The 21996-nt window shown below is 43.8% G+C and overlaps 2 protein-coding genes across 4 annotated transcripts; one reads left to right on the forward strand and one right to left on the reverse strand.

Annotated features, from left to right (window-relative positions):
• Positions 1–1799: 1799 nt before the first annotated feature.
• LOC120454231 (cytoplasmic polyadenylation element-binding protein 1) lies at positions 1800–18600 on the reverse strand. Of its 3 annotated transcripts, XM_039639333.2 has the most exons (10): positions 18179–18600; positions 16770–17280; positions 7724–7958; positions 6272–6768; positions 5485–5621; positions 5168–5396; positions 4119–4819; positions 3876–4056; positions 3434–3819; positions 1800–3371 (listed from the first exon to the last, which is right to left on the reverse strand). In XM_039639333.2, exons 2-10 carry the CDS (start codon positions 16785–16787, stop codon positions 3014–3016), a joined length of 2742 nt encoding a protein of 913 aa, XP_039495267.1. In that variant the 5' UTR covers positions 16788–17280; positions 18179–18600; the 3' UTR covers positions 1800–3013. The 3 variants fall into 3 exon arrangements, with proteins under 3 accessions (XP_039495267.1, XP_039495266.1, XP_039495268.1); XM_039639332.2 differs by lacking the exons at positions 7724–7958; positions 16770–17280; positions 18179–18600 and adding an exon at positions 6929–7519; XM_039639334.2 differs by lacking the exons at positions 5168–5396; positions 5485–5621; positions 6272–6768; ... (1 more) ...; positions 16770–17280; positions 18179–18600 and adding an exon at positions 4910–5050.
• Positions 18601–18971: 371 nt separating this feature from the next.
• Positions 18972–21885, forward strand: LOC120454232 (cell division cycle protein 16 homolog). Its single transcript, XM_039639335.2, has 6 exons — positions 18972–19159; positions 19222–19732; positions 19785–20067; positions 20126–20383; positions 20448–21096; positions 21157–21885. Exons 1-6 carry the CDS (start codon positions 19064–19066, stop codon positions 21514–21516), a joined length of 2157 nt encoding a protein of 718 aa, XP_039495269.1. The 5' UTR covers positions 18972–19063; the 3' UTR covers positions 21517–21885.
• The last annotated feature ends 111 nt before the right edge of the window (positions 21886–21996 follow it).

The following is a 21996-nucleotide window of genomic DNA, read 5'->3' on the forward strand; positions in this document are numbered from 1 at the left end:
GAAATGTAATTTTAAATAAAAATATATGGAAAAGCCAGTATGGAAAAGTTTAAAACTGTTTGCCTGACACATGCCTGTGTTAATTTAAAATTCACGTTATCTTTGGCTCTTAAGCTTGTAAAAGCGTTAAAAACGTTAAAGTAAAACTGTGTAACATACGATCGAGATTGGGTCGCCAATTAATTTTTTGCCGAAATAGCCTTAAAAAGTTCCATTTAAAAGTCGCCCTGTTTGGGCGTATCTTCATTTGTTCTTCCATTTGGTTAATAAAACTATGGTAAATTTTATAGTTATTTAAAATTGTTTCACGAATATGTACGCGTGTGTGTGTGTATATTTGTGTGCTAGTGTTGGTATGTTGGTGTATGTGTACTTGAAATGTGAGCATGATTTTTGCGAGCTAAAAACACTTTGTTTCCAATAGGCTTTGGCTTTAAACGTTTTGCTGGTTTTATCAATAAAATAATGTTACTGTTTTCTTTTTTTTATCAACACCCACCTAATAAACATTAAGGCTAAAAAATGTGAATCTATCCAATGAGTGAAGTGAAATAAGGTCTTTTCTTGCTGTTGCAGTTGGAGCATTTATGTTTCCCTATCAAGGTAAGTCTTACGATTACTAATAATTCAGCTAAAGCACCATTTTATCTGTATATCTATACAGCTTTTCTAGCTTAGGTTAAGGTATTTCCCATTCCCATTCCCATTCATTCATTCATAACTTTCGTCTTTAAAATATATATATGTGGGTCATCCATATTCGGAGTCTGTGGAGTCCTAAATGTTGATCTTGTAATGCCACACGACCCCTGATATCCATTTACAATCTATGATCTATACTTATTTCCAGGCTGGTTTCGCTGGGTAGGCAAAGGATGTGGAATATACAGTACATACATTGCGTTAAAAGTAGTCAATAAGCTGTTTGATTTGTGGTTGGCATTAAAGCGATTTAAGTGGGTGATTTGCTTGGGTTCTCCTCTCTCTCTCTCTTTTCTTTCCTAATCGAAGGCAATATGTATGTGAGTATAGCTAGGTAAATGGTAAATGGTTAGTAACAATGCACTTGTCCAGCACTTGTGGGTTTTTGGCTGTGTGTTTATTGCTACTTATACACTGGCCAGCTGCTGGCCAGAATTTCCCGTGGATTCTCTGACCTGGCCAAAATGAAAACTAAGCTAGGTAGGCGCTACAACAGAAACCGTTACACTAAGAGGCATCCATGTTTACCCTAGACCCGCAATCCGTCCACAGTTCTCGTATTGGTTAATTAAAAATTGCTTATTCTCGCAAATCTATACCATCAATAACTAAACAAATTCAACTAGTCTGCAGCTGTCTAGCCCCCACTAGCCCTCTGCTAACACTCGTCCCTCAATTATTGTTATAATTACTTGGTTTCATATTTGATTCTTTCGAAGACTACCATAAAATCCCTGTAGGTTCATCGTAATGCCTGTGTGAGTGAGTGTGTGATGTTTTGAGATAATGCTAAAAACAATTTATGCCTAGAGAGTAGTAATGCGTTAAAATGTCACTTAACACCCGCCGCGTTAGTTTCGTAAAGTCTGAACTACTCGATTACATTGGTTGCTTTTGGTTTTTGGAGTATTTCAGTTGCTTGGTAAAGTAATTTGATTGTTTTTATGCTTAAATTCGTTTGAATTTAACTTTTGATATTCGACTAAGTATCTTAACGTTGTTTAATTCTTAAGATTAACAATTAGCATGGGAAGCGCAGGTTAGTGTTTAGTTGGGTTAAGCTTGGATTAAGAAATGCCAAATGAAACCAAGGCGAATTCAATAGCGATTTTGTATATTTGTTTGGTTGGTGAATACGTGGTTTGCGTTCTTTATCATTTAGTGATCAATTCGCGTTTAAGGTATAGACTTAGGTAATTTTTTCTCCTATTCTGTGTAGGTTTACAAACTTATAAAGATTTAAATTATATAAAGCCTTGTAATGTACAATATGTAATATTTTTGTATACATACATTTTGTGTGTTTCTTGTGTGAGTTTTCTAGATAAGCGCTGGAGAGATCCTTTCTCAAAATACATGAAAAATAATGTAGACATAAATTATATGCTTATTGCCGATTAGCTCTAAAACTGGAACAGCCAAAAAAGCCAATGAATGATAAATGCTTAAAACAAAGTTCAACAATCAATCAGGCATTAACGCTTAAAGCTAATGCGAAACAAAAAGAAACTAAACAGTATATATATAATAACTCAGGTGTGTAACAATTCAATGAGTAACAAAAATGGGGGACTGGTGAGTTAAACGAATTTACAATTTTTAAAATGTTTTCTTAAAAATTGAAATTCCCTGATAAACGCTTAACGGACAATCCAAATAATGTAATATCATATTAACTCGAGTCGGGGGCTTGGCTATGTAAAAAGAAACTACATAAAATTCCTCAGTAATAGCGCAAAACATAACAAAAATCGTGATTCTAAACTCGCAGCGCGGAAAATTGGTCGAGATACCTTCAAGTTCAATAGCCATTTGCCGCGCGGTTTCGTTCGCTTAAAATTAGACATATACAAATTAGGAATTAATAACTGCTTTCTTAGCCAAAAAGTAACTTGAGTAGTATTTTTTATGAGGGGTGTGAGTAAATGAAATTGCTCATTTCATGTATCATTCGTATAGCATTCGAATGCCAGCTCCAAATGCTGATATGTAAGCATGATTATCAAAAAATAGTATGAATTAGGGTCTTTTGTTTCGATTCGAGGGTGTTCGGTTTGGGGAAGTCGTCTAGAACTAATTACCTTAAAGGAAACTCGAAAGTGTAAGCTTCATATCGTACCGATCTAATATACACATCAATAAAACTGTGTTTACAATGATAATGACGATGATGAGCGCGGGTCTCCATTGGCTGCAAGAAAACTATCTCCGCCATATTTCTACATTGCCTAAAAGTCCAAAGTCTCGCACAATAGATTGCAGAAACATCCGTTAAAACGGTGCGGATAAAAGCGGTAGCAGTCTAGATCTCCTAATGCTGCTGCTGCTGCTGCCGCTCCTTGATAAGTTGTCGCTGCTGAAAAGTTAACGTTGGTGTGGCAGCGGCATTGGTAGCTCCTGAGTTTCCCATCTGGTTGAGATTGTGGTGCATCGACTGTTGTTGCAGCTGATGGTGCTTCTGCTGCAGGTGCTGATACTGCTGACCATTCCCCATCTTGTTGTCACTGTTACTTCGGTGGCCAGAAACCACAGAGGAAGGTAAAGAAACTGTCGACGCGGATGGTCCGATGCCAACCAAGCTCTGCGACTTGGAGTTGCGCGTCAAGGGCTTGTGATTTTTGACGATGTCACAGCTGTGTTGCCATTGCCAGCAGCTGCGGCAGAAGTATCTGTAAATATATATTCGAATATATGAAAATAAAGTATTATAATATTAATTAATTAAACTTACCGGAAACACGATAATTCCCGACAGTAGTAGGGACCGTGCTGTACACCGCATATGGAACACAAGGCATCCTCAAGGTAGGGATCAACCTGCACCTTTTTAGTAAACTTCGTGGTCCTAATTTCAATAAATGCGGCCGAGACAGCTTTCATGTAGGAGCGAAAGTTGCTAAAAGTCACACGTCCCGATCCGATCGGGTACTTGTACTTGTCCGTATCAATACCAGCATACAGCACGCCGTCGAAAAGATCGTCCATGATATTTCCCAAGCCCTCAGCAGTCAGTTTACCATGCAGGGCGCCCACAAACACGGTCTTCGTTGGGTCCAGTTTCTGTGAGCTGGATCGCACAAAATTGGAGTCAGCGATAATCCACGGAATGACCTCAACCTTGAAAAGGAAAAGTATTAAATGTGGCTCCCCTTGGTACTTTGTTGTGCACTTACATCCTTGGACTTAATACGCCGCGAAGAGATTTTGAAGAAGTAGTTGTTACCACTGTGAGAGTCATCCACCTGAACCACGCAGGCCGATAGCAACGCCTTAACCTGCTTGTCCGATTCAAATATGATGTAAACGTAGCCCTTGGGCTGAGCCGCCTGCTGCTCCTTGCCGGGCCACTCCACTCTGAGAAAATACGTATTTTTAGTTACTGACATATAGGTCTTGCAGTGTGTATATAGTCATACTTAATAGATCCAAACGGTTTAAAGATCTGGATGAGCGACTGCTCACTAATATCCCAGGGAATCCCGCCGAGGAAAACCTTGGGAGAATAGTTGAGCATACGGTGCGAACGCGGCGGCAGCTGTCCACTCCATGTGCATGTGGCATCGCACAGGGCAGCCGATGTCCTATGGAACTTGGCCACGCGATCCAGGTGGCCATCGTTGATGGTTCCTATGCCGCCAACGTATCCCGACATATCTGTCACTTGTGACGATCCTGAGCTCATCAGACTACTCAGATTGCTTCCAGCGACGTTGGTTATGGTGCTGCCGGCATAGCTCTGCAGGAGCTGATTGATCAGCGGCATTTGTTGCGTTTGGGCCTGAAGCAGCTTTAGCGTGTTGATGCGTTGCAAATTCTGCAGTTTGGCCAGCTCCATGTCCACACTGCCGATGCTTTCCACATTGTACTGGCTAAGGCAGTCACCTCTGGAAGCTCCGACACCCACGCTGTTGTGCTCATAGCCATTCGGTTGTTGGCCACCTAAATTGGCAGCTATTTGCTCGTAGTTCCTGTTTAGGTTGACGTACTGCTGCTGCAGCTGTTGTTGTTGCTGTAGCTGCATTTGCTGCTGATTCTGTTGTTGTTGTTGTTGATGCTGTTGTTGTTGATGATGGAGTTGTTGATGCTGCACTTTGTTGCTATTTACAGACAGCAAATTCTAAAAGATATTAGGTAAGCAACATATTACTCATTAGCTAAAAAAGTTCGTCCTATAGAATGTCCTATATGGTTACGAAATTGGCCTTACCACATGTAAAACTTTAGCCATAATACCTATTGTTAACCGCAAATTTGAAGAAAAAAAACTTTACAAATATAAATTGTATTAAAAACCTACGCCTTCGAATAATATTTTTAAAATGAATGAAAAATCTATGGTGGCTTCATTAATTTGGGTAATAAAAGTAAATTAATACTAATTTAAGAACGTAATAATTTTCATAGGCCAAAGAGCATTCTCACTAGTAAGATTTCCAACTCAATACAATCATTTTTAATTACTTACAATCATGTCCAGAAGGTTGGGTTCAGTGGTTGACTGGCTGCTGTTCTGACTCTCTGGCGAGTTGGAGCGTGTGGAAGCGTTGGCCAAACTAAGTCCCAATCCGCTGCCCATGGAGTTGCCCAGGCTGGAGAAACCTTGCTGCTGCGGCTGCTGTTGTTGCTGGTTGTGGTAGAGCATGTTGATGGAGTCCATGGATAGGCCAATGCCGCTGGATGAATTGCTGCTGTCGCTGCAAGTGGGTGGGTCGAGTGGTAGACGATTAATTACAGTGTACACGTAATGGAGAGAGTGCCACATAATCATATTTCGGTTATTACCTGACTAAAGGTGAACTGTGAAAGGAGCGATTGTAAATAGATGTAGGCGTACTTGGCGATAAGGGTGCAGAGCAATCGAAGCTGATGTTTGTTCTTTGGAAAGCCTTAAGTGGGTTACTTTGTGCAACATTTTCAAACTAAGTTCGCCAATTCACCCAAAAAGAAAGAAAGAATGGAAACAAACGAGTAAATTAAAATGAGGAAAGGAAACGGTAACGACAACAGATAACTTCGCTAAAACGAAGTTGTTATACCCATGAAGGACTCTTTATTTTACGATTTTATTGTTGTTTATAGTAAAGGTATTTCGCATGCTCAAGTCCTTGCAAGGTTGTTCATTTGACAAAAACACAGAGTGGGTCGATTATTTTCACAAATATTTACAAATGCAGAGAGTGCTATTATGATTTACCATTCAAATAGTTTAATAACACATTACTATAAGTAGTGTCTAGTATTTTGCATTAAATATCATTATTTTTGTATATCTACGACCTAAACTTGCCACATGTGGCTCTTTATTTAAATAAATTACTTGTTGTTCGACCCACCCATGAACACACAGAGACATAGACAGAGGAGAAAGTTAGAAAATCAAAAGACGTTTACGGCCACCGTGTGAGAAATACAGGTTGGGCTTTTCGGGGGATAGATACGAGTACAAGCAAAAAGTTAGGAGAATTCGGTGCAATTTGAGTGCAGTTAGAGAGAAGTTAAAGGTCACAGCCCGTGGGCCACAGCCATCAACCGGGCGGTCGGACTTCGCAAAGGCGACACCTGTCCTTACCTGGAAGTAGTCAAAACTGGACTTTGTGCCCGGCGAGGCCGACGACTGTGTGGAGCTGGGCGTCAGCGGAGCGTAGGCTGCCGCATTGGCGGACAATTGAACGCCATCACCGGCAGCCGCGGCGGCAGCGGCAGCGGCACTGGCGAGCAGCAGATTATTGACGTCGCTGCTGCTGCCGTTGCCACCGAAGCTGGCGGATGGGTTAGCCGCCGATGGGTTGCCCGAGGCATTGGTTTGTCCCAAGACTCCTCCTCCACCTACTCCTCCTCCTCCTGCTCCTCCTCCGCCACCCTGGCTCAATCCAACTCCGGACCCAGGTAATGTACCTCCAGCTCCAGCTCCAACTCCAACTCCCACTCCTGTAACTCCATTTGCTCTTCCACCACCTCCTGCACCCAGTATCGGCGTTGGTGTCGATGGGTTCTGGCCAATGCCGACCATTCCATTGGCAGTGCTGCCGCCGCACAGGCCGAGTAGATCGTTCAGTGTGATTGGATCTGCAGGCAGTGAAAGGATGGTAAAAAGATGGTGTGTGTTAGGGGGCAAGTACAATGTCAACAATTATCGCACAGTTTGCCCAGCCCTCAATAAATCAAAACTATTGCCCCTCAAGCACTTTGCAAATATTCGACAAAACTGCTAATAAATTAAGCGTACTGCAGTTGCTGTTTGTGTTCTCCGTGCTGTCCTGGTCATTGCTGTTGGCACTGCTGTGCTCTTCGGCCAAGTTCTGGTCTCCGTCGCCAGTAGCCAGTCTGCCAAGGTCCTTCGAGTTGGCGTTGCTGCTGCTGCTTGTGTGGCTGAGGCTACTGTCGCTGCTGGGCGGGCTACCATCGCCGTTGCTGCCAAACTCAAACGAGTCCTGCGTTACTGCCATCGCTGGCTCAACCACATATGGCTTCTCGACTCCCAACATGGCTATGTACCATGAACTGTACTGATCCTGATGGAATCGTGGCCTTCGATTTTGGCCTTTTGTAAACGGACTGCTATTGCGTCTGCGCTTTCTTATTGGACGGTAAACAATTTGGTGGGGCGAAGCCTATTTTATTTAAAATTTCGATTGGTACTGTAAAATTTAATTTGCGCTTCGTGCGGGCACAGTTGTGACAATTTGAAATGGAAATGTAAATGAAAATTTTTTGGCTGCAGACGACGGTGGTGCAGTACGAATTGAAAAAAAAGAGGTGTATGATTAAATTAAGTTAATAACAATTAATGACAGTGTCTACGAATTATGTGTGCCGACTTCTAAAAGTAAAAAACTATTGAAATATTTTCTATTGTGTTCTGACATTCCTGCGTCCAACAATTTTGACAGCAAAGTAAAAGAATAATCCACTGTTTTTCAGTAATTAAACGAATTTGAAGATGCTGCGACTGTATAGTTTTTAGATTTTGATGAATCTCTACAGGGACTTTGTTTATATATTCTTCTAGTCTAGAGCTCACCGTTTATGAAGGATATCAATCCATCGTCGCTGCCTCTGTCCAGCAGATTGTGATGCAGTTGCTGCTGTTGGTGGTGCTGCAGTTGCAGCTGCTGCTGATGCTGATGCTGTTGTTGCTGCTGCTGGTGGTGGTCCAGGTAGGAGCTTATCGAGTGCTTCTGCAGCAGCTCCGTGGTGGAGCCTCCGCTCAGGGCACGCATGTTGCCACCAGAACCGGAGCAATCAGGGGTGTCGTACTGGAAATGAAACGATAGAGGTGCTTGTAGAAACGATGACATCAAGCAAGAGATTTGAAATGCAATCGCAATAAAAACGGACGACAGTTGCTGAAACTTTTATTGTCTCTCTGTCTACTTCTTTTTTTTGTTTGTAGGTGTGTCATGCGGATGGAAGGAGTTACTGCTGTGCCACCCACCCATTGGAAGCAGCAGCAACTAATGAATCGTTTATCTTTCACATTTCTTGCCACACGCCGCCACGGCAATGGCGAGAGGAGGGCAACAACAATGTGGCAACCGCACGAGGCCAGCCACAAGGAGACAATGCCACTCCCTCTCCCTCTGCCGCCCTCACAGTTTTGCCACCACCCACTTTTCAGCAGTTTGCAGCACCCACAGCACCCACACAGCACTCACAGCAGCCGACCCTTGTGTCGCACTTTCCTCCGAATCTTCCTCGCTCTCCTCTGAAGCACTCTCGAGCGCCAGGGCGCAATTAAAAGCGCATCAAGTGTCAGTGGAGCACACTTAAAAATGCCAAATTAGTGCAAATATTGTTATCAGGCACTCACCAAACAATTTAGCGCAAAATGGCGTACAACTCATTACGCCGGATTAATGCAGCCCACGAAACGGAACGAAAGCCAACGAATCGAGACGAGTGACAGCAATCGGAAACGGGAAAAGGAAGTGTGTCTATGTGGCATGGATGACGAGCACTGAGATGTGGATAAAGCAAAATGTGCCAAAGCCAAGGCAACAAGTCTCTTGTCGGAGGACGACGGTCAATGGTTGACGGTCAGCTGTTGAGTGGGTGCGAATGAGTTGTTCTAGTTACCTAAAAAAGGATTCGGACGAGTCCTTGATGGTCTAAGGCAGTTAGTAGGTTAGTAAAATGAATGTGGCAACTTTAGGAGGTAAGCATGGATCTGCATTATTTAAAATAATGAAGTCTGTAAGAAGAATGTAATTTACACCGATCAGCAGCGACACAATGTTATCAGTTGATCTATGGCAGACAATAAATTCCATAAGAACTTAAATTAACTTGCGAAAAGTAATTTACTCATATGTTCAGCAAGGGGAAATGATGCACTTTTCCTGGCCAAAATGGAACCAGTAAACAGTGAGGGGCACAAGTTAAAGATCTATACCGCAACATAAAGGACTGACACAAGACAAGACACAAGTGGCGGGGGAAAGAAAAGAACTTTCATCCGCTGGCAAGTTTTGAATGCCGGTAACGGAGCGACAGTCGACGGCTTCCTTAGTCTTTGTCAAGATGTCACAACTATGTTAAGTACAAAACTTGCTATGGATTTAAAAATTGAATGACAACTTGATGAAGGTACGTGCAAAGTCGGAAATGGCACGAACATCCGAACCCACGCACGCACGGCAATCACACATCCTACCATCCACGATGAATGTAGAAGGATGCGGGGATGTGCCGGACAACTCGGCTCCGTTGAGAGGCGGCATTGTGGCCCATATGTGTGTGTTTTTGTGGGGGAGGGGAGGTGGAGATTTCAGACTTTGTTTGTAGCCTACATACGTCACGCCCGTTGCACGCCCACAGTTACAACTTGTGGCAGGCGATAAAAAAAATGGCGTCAATGAATGCAAATTACAAATAGTCTTCAAGCTATTTTGTAATGCCGAGGCCGCGTCCGCATCCTCATCCGCATCCGCAACCACATCCTCTATAGGATCCGTCGTCCAAAATACCAGTAAGACGCTAAAAGCTTTCGCTGGCGGAAATAGAAAAGGCGTCAAAGAGACTAACGAGAATCCTAAGGCCACCGCCCTTAAAAGAAAGCAAAGATGCCCTTTTCAATGACCAGACAGTAAAAAACGGGTCTCAAAATATATGATTTAGGAATATGCATTCAAATCGATTGACTTGCAATTAAATGTAAGTGTTAGATAAAGAGTGTTATAAATCTACTTGGAAAGATTTTCTGTAAAAGTGAAATCACCACCTAGCTGCACACGAATGTAAAATTTCCTACTTTACAATAGAAACAGCTCAGTCCAGCGAAAATACCCGACCAACTACTCTACTCTCTCGTCCCGGAGAAAAACCCATAAACAACGAAATTGAATACGACAAAAAATCTTAACCACCCGTTCACGCATAGATTGCACCCTGGCCTATTGACTGCTCTATTCCGTACGCCCCACCTCCAAGGATCTCGCCCCCGGTTGCAGGACATCCCCTATATCGTAGTTCCAGCTTCGTTTTCAGCTCCTTCTCCTCCTACTCCTCCTGCTACTTGTCTTTTGCCGTCGAGGATTTGCAAAATTTGATTCAATGGCGTTGCTGTGTCCGTGCTTCCTTCTCACCATGTCCACATCCACATCCCCATCCACTCTCTCCGCCAGCTGATGGCTACATGGAGATATTCGGCATCTCTCTGCGTCCGATCCGAAAATGTCAGCCAAGCGGCCAAGGGCCCAAGGAGCCGTTCCACCCATAACTCAGTAGTTATTTATCCTATGTCCATTGGACTTGGCTTTTGTGTTCCCCCACTTCTGCCTCCTCTGCTACCCCCGTCCGTTGGCCATTTTCTTGGGCTTTTCTTGCATTTCCTTTTTTTTGGCAAGCGATTTGCCTCGGCTGCTTTTCGGTCTGGCTGGGATTTCGTCCTGGGCCTGGCCTGCATTTTAGCGGATACAGTCACACACATGATGTGACGGGATGGGGAGTGGGTTGAAAAGCGTTTCCGGGGCCAGAGTCGCTGTAAAATTACAAGTTTCTGCTTTCAGAAGTCATACAAATTATTATGTTTGCATCGCTTACAACACTTATTAGATGTCCTGCCCCTGTTTGCCATCCTTTTCCAATGCTTCTGGTGCTCTGGGCCCCAAAGGGGTTTTCGGCATTAAAATTTGATGGCATGTAGTGATAAGCGTTCAATAACGACGTTGTCCTTGTCGACGCCATTGCCCTTACTTGCCCCCTGTATCCTGCATCCTGCATCCTTTCCACAAGGGCCACTTCATTCGATTCGTTTCGTTTCGATTTCCCTTTGCCCACCACCGCCCCGTTTCCCGCTCCCAGTGACCGCAGCCAGAGGTTAATGCACAGTTGTAATTTTTTATGGCCGATTACATGTTGCCAACTTGTGGGCGAAAACGGAATCGCAAGGCGGGCAGCGAGCAGCGGGAACAGCGACGTTGGCAAGTCCATAAAGGATAAGAGTTATGGCCGAATGCATTTGAATTTGCCAGCGGTAATAGAGTGTTTGCATATTACGTGGCGAGTGCTTAAATCCCCTGAAAGGATTCGGGATGCACAATTTATGGAGCTCTGATCTATAAGCTGCTGGTTTGGGGTGCACGAAAAACGATTGCCTGACTGCCAAGGGGGAAATCAAGTAAATGCAACTCAATTTACGACAGTTTTTATTTCGCCCAAAAAACAATTGGCAAATTACGAGGTCATTGCAAAGCCAGTGCCAATGTCGCTAGGTTTTATTCTAACGCAAAATGGAACTTTAAAGTAATATTTTCAACCTACTTTTAATTAAAACCCCTTGGGATATAGAAAAATCGGGTATTGAGCGCCAGTAACCTGTGCTAATGTTTATAAGTCTCATTCGTTTATATACGTGTTGTGTAAAAAGTTCAACAAAGTGGATTCCCCAAGAATGCAGTAGCGGCGTACAGCGAAAGCGTTTAATGTTTGTAAATTAAAAAGCATTCACCGGAGTCTCGAGCTCTTTGACTTCGAACTTTGTCCGCAGGCCGGTGGAGTTGGTGGGTGGCACAAGGATTCGATAAGATGCAAATGCCTGCAGGACAGTAAGCAGAGGCTGGCGTTGCTTTCCGATATAGTGGCACGTAATTGCTGCGCCTACATATCCAGCATCCTGAACCCCAATCCTCCACTTCATCCTCATCCTTCGCCTTCAACTCCTACTCATCCCACTTCGTCCTGCAGATGCTGCCTTGTACTGTGTTTTGCTGTGTTGTGTTGTACTGAGCTGAACTGTGCTGTGCTGTGCTGTGCATTTCATTAAATGCCAATGGCTGGGCAAATTAAATTGAGTTTTGAGAGCATGTCGTCGAGTGCCATTTCATCAGCTTTGACTACGCGATGTGTCGCCATCATATTTACATAACTGCATGCCTTGCCATGGGTGATTCTTGCCTGCTTGTTTTTGTGTCCTCTGTTTTGTGCAATATGAAAACAAGACATTAAATGCCTTTCTGGATCAGAACTCAACTATCAAAGCGCATGCAGACGTCTTCGCTGGCTGCAGGCTGCAGTACCTCCTTCATCGCCTTTAGCACCACCACCACCTCAGCCTCCACCTCATCCTCTTTTCAGCGGAGTCAGTCGCAGTTGCAGTTTCCTTTCGCATGCAGCCCATCCATTTAATAATAACAATATCGTAATTCAGGCAAGTCACTGACAGCACCAGCCTTTACATGGGCGTAGCCAGCCCCTCCTCCTCCGTTCGGCGAACAAACGAGAGAAGCGTAGCGACATTTCAGTTTCAACGGCAACATTTCCGATTCTCGGAGCATTGTTGCCGTTGTTATTGTTTCTCTGGGGCGCCAGTGGGTGGTGGCCAGGCGGTGGCTTCAAAAGGCGGTGGAATGGGAATGGGCCAGGCAGCCGTCAACAGGCATTCAATACAGGCACGTTTGTATGAGTGCTAAGTGGAAATAAAACACGCGCTTTTTCCGCACTGTATTATTTCCCACTGCTACTGCCGCTGGATCTGTGGATCTGTTTCTGGTGGTGGTGTTGCTGGAGCTTCTCCAGCTTCTCCTGCCAAATGTAGGTGGTGCAAGCAGCAGAAGCTGGCACCAACGGGGGGTGCATGCTGCACATTTTTTAGGCAGCCCACGAGGCGAAAAGGCACAACTTTTCCGGGCCTATTTAAAAACAGAAACACAACACAGTTTCAATTTCAGCCCCAAAATGATCTCGACTGGCTGATGCTTAGCATTACAAAATGCAAAATTATAACTAAAGGAAATGGAATATAAATTATTCCATATTTTCAATTTAGACTGCCCTCATAAGTATGCTACGTCTTGATAAAAAACAGTTTGCTGGCATGACCTATGCTGATTAGTAAACTAATTTAACAAATTCCTAGTCATGATACTGTTAATTCATGACTGGATTTTATACAAAGTATAAAAAAAAACTATTTTATGCAAACTCATCGAATCGAATGATAATTGCTCTGATGTAAGGTTCTACTTTAATAATATTTAAGAATTTTAACTAGTCCTGTGGGCTAAATCAGATAAATTAGTCACTGCAATTGAGACCGGTAATTTATAGTCCCCTTATTTCGTGACAAGTTCTAACAACAGAGGTTGCAGCCTGCAGTTCGCAAGGACAAAACTGTTCCATCACGGGCGTTTCACAAAACGGTTCACAGAGTTGCTGCGAACCTTTGCGAGGATAAAGAAAACAAGAGGCGACTCCAACTGGCTGCTGCCCTTTTGTGGTTTGCCTTTTATTGTTGTTGTTGTAGTTGTAGTTGTTGTTGTTGTTGTTGTTGTTGTAGTTGTTTTTGTAGTTGTTATTGTAGTTTTTGTTGTTGGTGGTGTTGCTGCTCCCACTGGATGTTGCTGTTGCTCATTGCTGTTTGCTTCTATTTTCTTTTGCCGCATTTTTGTTCGCTTTTAATGATAACGCAACAGCATTGTGTGTATGCCACCGCCACCGCCAACCCTGCCTCCCCTCCCCCTGGCCGCATCCTCGTGCCATTCCATTGGCCAAAAAGGCCTGATACCCTCTCGGCCAGGCCACCTTTCGTCATCCGCTCAACCACAATAATGGTGTGCACCAGCCGGAGTTCAGGGGGTCACAAAGGGAGGGGGTGGTGGTGGTGGACGATGGGCGGCGTGTGGTGTCGGCGGTGCCGCTTTACAACCACGCATGCCGCACCACTGCCAATGCATTAAATGCTAGTTGAGCTTAGTAGTGTGTGCAACGTCTGGCGAAGTAAATTCAATTGAATTTTGCACTCGTATTCTGTTTTCAGTTTTCCATTTTTTCTACCATTTTCCGCACTCTTCCTTTTTTGTTTTCCTTTTTCTTTTCTTTTGATTTTTTTGTTTTTTTTTTTGTTGTTGTTGTTGTATTCTTTTCTCATTTTTGTTAAATGCCAGAGGCTCATATTGCAATGGGCTACGCCCTAATACCAAGCACTGCCACCCAATCCACAAAACGGTGGCAGTGCAACAAACGCACCATGGTTGATATTTTCTTGGTTGTTATCCTTCTCGCTGGCGGCGGGCGTGTGATTTGCTTGGTATCGACATTTTAATGATGTGCCCTGGGGCTGCTGCCATCGCACCGCATTGTTGGAGGACGCCTTGGCCGCCTTGTACTTTTGGCATTTGCGCGAAATGTCGAGACATTCCAATAGTCGTCTGCCAAGGATCAGAACCAGAAGCAGTAGCCGGAGTTCTAGGGGTGGGTGGTGTGGTAGTGGAAATGGCGGCCTGGACATCACGAGCTGGCCTGCGGCATATACTTAAGTGTACATAACCAACTGTTAATGCCGCCACCGCCCAGCACAATGATTTGCTCGAAATGATTGCCGCCCACTCTTCACCACTCGAATTTGGGTTTTGAATAATGCCAATGATTTTGCCCGCTGGCAATCAAATTTGAGACGGCTAATAACTGGCATTTGCAGGCAGTCGTTTAGGGAAAGTGGCCAAGTATACACTTAATTATACTATTAAGTGAAATATTCCTGGGCGAGTGCAATCAACAGGTAGGTTTGCTTTAACATTTCCCCAATAAGCATAGATCTAATTTAATAGTCAAGTTCCTTTAAAGTTTACCATTAAATATTACAATATAGTGCTTAAATTTTCCATTGGTCATTGTATATGATTTATGCACAATACAGTAATGTTGGCAAGTTCTTAAGCCAGACATCTTGCTGCACAGAAACTGCTGATGTCTTAGGCCAAAATATCCTTTTAACAGTTCCCCGGAGCCATTGATGGACTGACCTGCACTGAACTGCACTTGGACAGTGAACTAAGACGCTGGGTCCAAGGACAATAAAGGAAAATGCTGTACGAAACGATGTCACCGCAGGATATGGACGTATTCAGTGCAGGACATCACACATCCTACAGCTTAAAATGGCAAATAAAATGTACAGCATTTCTTATGACCGACAAATTTTCCGCTGTGGCCCCCACCATTATTTATAGGCATTTTAAACAGCAGGCAATGGCGCAATGGATGCGAAATGAATGCAAAAATATATAAATAATACGAAGGATGGAGAAGGACATTAAGTATACGCCACGTTGGCATGAAGTAGACGCATTTCAGACATTACCAGCAAATAAATATGAATGTACAGCAATACTTACACGATGCTTACACGACGAAATTGACATTTTGCATTTAGTTATTCAGTTGGGTCTATTTTGATCTTTTTTCTACCATTTTGCTGCCGCTGCTGGCAGCCACAATAAAATGAGAAGAAAAATTGCATAATAACCCCTTTGAAATCGTCGGATTATCCTTAAATATTTGTGTAAACATTGTAACAAATGCGCAGCTCCATTGTCAGCCAACTCAGGCCATGGATGCAGCACAGGACCCTCCTCGAATAGGACCTCCGTTCCCATCTCTGCCTCCTTGAAAGCCATCCCCAATCCATTGACGTAGTCAAGGCGGCTTTTCCTCAACCCCTGTGCGTCGTCTGTCGTCAAATGCCTGAATGATGAGCAATAGACGAGTCCGGGTCTCCTGTCACAGTCGACAATGAGCAACTTTTTGCAAAAGGCGGAAGACGTGGCAAGGATACAAACGGGCGGCGTAGCCAACAATGGGACCAAGTGCTCCGCCGAGGGGAAGCGTCTTAAAAAACCTGTCACACATATTGACAGTCGCTTTAGGATCGCTTAAATCAAGTCTGGGGTCGGGGGGTCGGAGGGTCGGAGGGGTGCATGGTTAGCATGTGCGTATCAGCATAAAGGATATCATAATCATTATATGTAATTCACATTTGGGGGTGAAGGGCAATTGCCGCATCTGACATAATTTTTATGTGTATTGATATGAAGCGGCTTGTCAGCCAGGATAATTAATTTTCCAGAGGATCAAGAAAACCCATACGGGGACATATAATATTTCGAGCCATAAGAGGCTAATACAGCTAATGGAATTTTAAGATTATCATTTGGTAAATTACGAATCTTTAAAGACTTACAAATCTTGAAATACAAATAATAGCACTTGCAAAGCGCGTCCAACAACTTAAGCTCTGTATTTTTCCGCTTTTACGAAGCTTCCATTTGCCCTCTGCGCTTTTTCTGTACCGCCGAGTGTCCTAATCGAATCATCTCATTTAAGTGAATTAAAAAACATATAAAGGCGAGCGAAATTAAATCACGCAACTATTTTGCGCAACAAAGAGTACAATTAAACGCCCACCCGGCGGCAAAAAGGACGAAAAGGAGGCGCAGCAGTGTCTGGCGCACAAAACGCCGCAAGTTTAATCGAATTTAACTACTCATAATGTGCAACAGACTTGGACGGATGGGGGGTGTTCCAGTGGGCGGTGCGGTGCAAAAAACTCTCAGAAGTGTAGGCGTAAAGTTGGGCACTAATCTTATTAGGATCATCCCGGGCCAGCCACTCACGAATCCCAATTGGGAAGGTGAGCTGAAAAAGCCAGCTGATGTAGTGCTCTCTCACTCGCACGCCCGTTCTCTCTCTCCCTCCCTCTCTCTCTCTGTCTCTCTATCCGACTTTATTCGTACGTGAGCGTTTCAATTACCGCTCTGGAGTGCGAATGGGTTTTATTATTATTTACATACCTGTTGCAGCAGGGGCATTGTTTTGAATAAAAATTCCAATTTCCACACTTGTTCACGTTGCGCTGCCTGTTCGTTCGTGCTCGTTCGCGTTCGTTCGTGTTCGGCAGGAGCAGCATCCGCAAACTGACAAAGCGGCAAAACAGATGTCACCACTTCCGCCTCTCGTCCTTTCCCTTTCCTACTCCCACTGCCGGCGGAGAGCCTGTTCGCGCACCGTCTCTCTCTCTCCCGCTCTCTCTTTCTCTTTCACTCCTGCGCAGGCTTTCCGGTTGGAGTTCGCTGCGGTTTGAGTTCAAGTTCGAGTTGGATCTGGTTGGAGTTTGAATTGGATGCCGAGCCTCGGGCAAGAAGTCTGCTTTTTGTTGTTGTTTATTGGGGCTCCACAGGATAATGCGAGTGAGCGAGCGAGAGGGGGCGAAGGCGAACCAAGACAGCTGGCAGATGTGGCCGTATCAGCAGCAAATTGTCATCGATTCATTCCGCCTCGTCAACGATGCAAATTTCCAAAGGCCTGAAAATATCATAAGCATGAATTAATAATAAGAGTACACTTCTTTGTAGTTTCCAAGTCACTGGAGTTTAAAGAAAACACACGCGTACGCACTTGAGCGTTAAATGCCGTAAATCGATCAAGGCGTATCCCTCCCTCTCTCACTCCGTCTCTCTCTATCGCACTCCATCGCCCGCTGGCCCCGGCTAACTGTAATTAACTGTAATCCAGGGTCGTTTACTTTAAAAGTCCCCTTTTATGGCCGCCAATAACACAAACTATGCATTATCCTTTTGGGTGGTAATCCTTTCGGAAGCTGTGTGTTGAACTAACCTATTATTAGAGCCATAAATCAGCATGAAATGAGCAGTGGCAGTGGCAGAGAAGTTGGAGTTGTAAAATGGAGATGGGGCCAAGCCCTGTCTCGCCCTCTCTCTACACTCTCCATCTCACTCTCTCGCTCTGTGCGTAGAATAATGGGTAGTAAGAATAAGTGTGTACACAGAAACAAAAGTTGCTATACTCCCACGAGTTTCATTATTTATATTTTTTTTGTATTGACCCTGGACAATCTAAACAATCTATTACTATGCTATGCACACCTTACATTTTATTCGCAATCCAAAACCACAACCTCTCCGCATTTCAAGATTCTTTTTCCCTGAGTGGCTAAGGCGGCGATTGATTGTTGTATGTAGTTTTGGAGAGATGACGTGAGCAACAGAAAAAAAGAAAAACAGGACCAACGGCACATACTAGTAGTGTGTAGTTGTAAAGTTGTAAAATACGCACGGTGAGAATGAGAGAGAACGAAAAATGAGCCGCTGCCCTGTTTTCCTTTAGTTTTTGTTACCAACTAATTTACACAGCACCGATTTTCGGTCAACAATTTGTAGTACCGGCTAACACTAATACATACCAAGGATTCGCAAAAACACGCGGCTAGCGCATAAATTCCTGTGAATTTAATTTTAATTCCGCACCCGCAATCGCATCCCGTTTCTTTTGTCGTCCGGCAAGCACATTTTTACACACACTCGCACACACGCCGTTAGGAACCGTTACTTCTGCCTTGCACGCCCTTCGCCGTTTTTCGTCTCCTTCCGCTACTGTTTCGCCAAAACTCTTCACTCACGGATGCATTTTTTTACTATTAAACTATTTTGATTGTTGAAAATTGTTGCGACTGTTGAATGGCACCGCTTTAATTTGAATTAAAAATTGAGCCTTAAATTTCAGCGGACTCTGCCGCGGCAATACAAATTAATAGAACAAACTAAATATCATCCCGTGATATCATTTCTTTTGGAATTTTTGTCGGGATTTTTTGATATTATGGGCAGGCCACGGTCTGCAACGCTGCTTAAATAACCTTTTTCGCCAGGCTAGGCCGAGCCAACCGCATGCAACCGCTCTCTTGAACCGAAAAGCTCTCATTTGTTTGACACCGCTCGTGTTCGACGATTCTTTGAAAATAAGCAACTAATAAAGTTGATAAAATGGATAAACAATTTAACTAACTTATTTAATTTATATTTGCATTATTTTTTAGTAACTTAGTAACTTTAGTAACTTTCATGTTGGGTCTTAAAATAAAATTTTTTATTTAGATAATAATTTTTGCTTATTTGTATAGTTTTAACAGCAAACTAATTTCTTTCAGTGGTGTAAACAACTGTTTCCAGTGAATGGCAACTACACAGCTGTGTTGCACAGCGTTGCCAGACATGCTCAAATAAGTTAATACCAGCGGCGGAGAACTTTTATCAAATTCCTAACAAAAATACAATTTTGCCTAAAAAAAATGCCGGGGGACGCAGAAAACACAAGTACAGACACAACCAATGATCACATCGACCTGGCCGTGTACCGGCAGCTGGTCAAACAGTTCATAGACATGGTAAGACCTAAAACCAAATGCCGGCAAGCGGAGCCTCAGTGAAAATTGTATTGCATTTTTAGCGTCGCTACTCCACAGCGCTTTTCTGGGCAGAAAAGGTGGCCGTGCTTGGTGGTCAGGAGCCCAGGGATATCTACTACCAGGCGCAGTGCATGTACCTACTGGGGGAATACCATCGTGCTGCCCACACAATACAGCACCACAAGCTGGAGAAGAACTCACTGCCGTGTTTTAACCTGCTCCTGGAAAGTCTCTATGCGGCCAAGGAGTTTACGGAGGCGGCCAATGTCATCCAGAATGTGGAGGTGGAAGTGATGACCACATCGCTGATCAACCAGCCCGTGGATGCAGGCAGTGGCTGTTATCTGGAAAGCAACAGTGTCTTTGGAGGCGAGGAGAATCACAGAAATGAACTGCTATCATCCATTTACCTGATGAAGGGCAAGGTTTACGAGGCCCTGGACAATCGCGGCATGGCAATGGATTTCTATGTTCAGGCTCTTCACAAATCCATATACTGCTTTGAGGCTCTGGAGGCGCTTGTGCAACACGAAATGCTGATGGCTTGGGAAGGTGAGCACACAACTCCTTTCTGAATACAATATAATCACTCGATTCATTGCAGAGTTTGAGCTAATGCACCATTTGCCACTGGCACAACAATCCAGCGAAACTGATGCCAAGTTTATACTGAAACTTTATGAATCTCGCCTGAAGAAGTACTACGAGTTGATTTCCGCACGCAGTGCTGAGGAGATAGACCCCATTGTTAATCCTGATATACTAAAGTTTATCAAGTTCTTCACAGAACGTGTGCAGCAGACTGTGTCTTTAGACACACAAATGCCCAAAGTGAGCGCCGTCAAGGTGCCGCTTACACCAAGCCAATTGATGTCGCCCGCTCAGAAGTCAGTTTTACCGATTTGCCTTGTATTCTGTTCATTTTAAAATGGCTTTTCATTTTAGAGTCCTGGAAGATCTGAAGGCGCCCACATTCTCCCTACAAACTAGTCTCTCCAAGGCTTCTTCTCTTATTGATGCCTCTCACCGGTCCATGTTTGACTCCTCCAGTAGAAGGCGATCGCGGGATCAAGACACGGACACATTAATTCCATACGCAGAATGTCTTGATCGAGTACAACGTAGTACGGACATGATGGCCGCTGAGGCGGAGAAGTGTTTCTACGATTGCGACTACAAACAGTGCCTGAAAATACTTAATGAGTAAGTGCAGAACGCTACAAAATACATATTGATCCGTAATGTACCCATTTGGTTTATCTTGCAGACTCCTTAAGGTGGATCCCTTTCATAACAATGCTCTGACCATTCAGATTGCCTGCTTGGTGGAAAACGGCGATTTTAACCGGCTATTTTACGTGGCCCACAAGTTGGTGGATCGTTATCCCGACAAAGCGATTTCTTGGTACGCCGTGGGCTGCTACTACGACATGATTGGCAAAAGTGATCCTGCCCGGCGTTATCTCTCCAAGGCCACTGCATTGGACCGACTTTATGGCCCCGCTTGGCTAGCTTATGGTCACAGCTTTGCCAATGAGAATGAGCACGAGCAAGCAATGGCAGCCTATTTTAAGGCCACACAACTGATGCGAGGTTGTCATCTGCCATTGCTTTACATTGGTGTGGAGTGCGGCCTAACCAAAAACCTCGAGCTAGCTGAGAAATTTTTCCTACAGGCTATGAATATAGCGCCGCTAGATGTATATGTACTGCATGAGCTGGGTGTTACCAAGTACGAATATGAGTTCTTTGAGGGTGCCGCCACAATCTTCCAATGCACTGTGGACATTGTGAAACAGCGGGCCAAGACAAACAACGAGGAGATCTCATCCCGCTGGGAACCGGCTTTTATAAATCTGGGTCATTCGCTGCGCAAGGTGCATAAGTACGAGGAAGCTCTATACAACTTTCAATATGTGAGTATATCTATATACTGTAAATAATGTATTCTTGAAATTCGACGATTGGCTTTTCAGGCCCTTCTTTTGAAGCCGCAGAGTCCTACTACATACACCTCCATAGGATTTATACATGCTCTACTAGGAAATCTAGACCCCGCCATCGAAGCTTTCCACAAGAGCTTGGCCCTGAACAGAGACTGCATTGTGACGTCCACCATCCTAAAGAGTTGTATCGAAGACCTTATGGACGACTCGGCTACTATTGATGAGATTTGCAGTGCGGCCTTGCGAGATGTGGCCAAGAATATCACGGCCAACAGTCGCCGTGTGTTAAACTCGGATAAATTTAATGGGATGAAGCTAAAGTTCGACGAGGAAGAGGAATTCGCCAATTCCGATTCCAACATGGTAGTGGAAATGAGCTTTGATACTTAGAAAACATTTATACTAACTTATGTCAATCATTAATGTTAGCTTCGATTGTTAGCCAGACAAACATATGCCATGCACTTGAACTTAATTCGTGGCCAGAACAAATACAGATGTTTATGCTTTGTATATTGTCGTCTGGCTAATGAGCAAAGTCTTGGGATTTTTCAGCTCTGTTTTTCCCACTATCAATCGAAGTCGCCGCCATGTGAATAACATTAAGTATTTAAGAAAACGTAAAAGTCTCATTTGAATCATAATTGTACGGCCAGCACCGAGTGGTTCTAGCCTCGTTCTCTCAATCATTCTGTAACTTGCATACCATTTAATTATAATTAAAAGTAGCTTAGCCTGTGCAAGGAACTAAAGTTGTAACCAAAAGAGTTTGCTTCCTTCAACAAGCACGTACACCAAAGTTTTTTCGGTAACCAAAACTTGAACTTTTTCAATGTCATTTTGGGTTAGATTTATTTAGCGTAGAACAAA

The sequence above is a fragment of the Drosophila santomea genome, chromosome 3R (genome assembly GCF_016746245.2).
Source record: "Drosophila santomea strain STO CAGO 1482 chromosome 3R, Prin_Dsan_1.1, whole genome shotgun sequence".
Taxonomy (NCBI): domain Eukaryota; kingdom Metazoa; phylum Arthropoda; class Insecta; order Diptera; family Drosophilidae; genus Drosophila; species Drosophila santomea.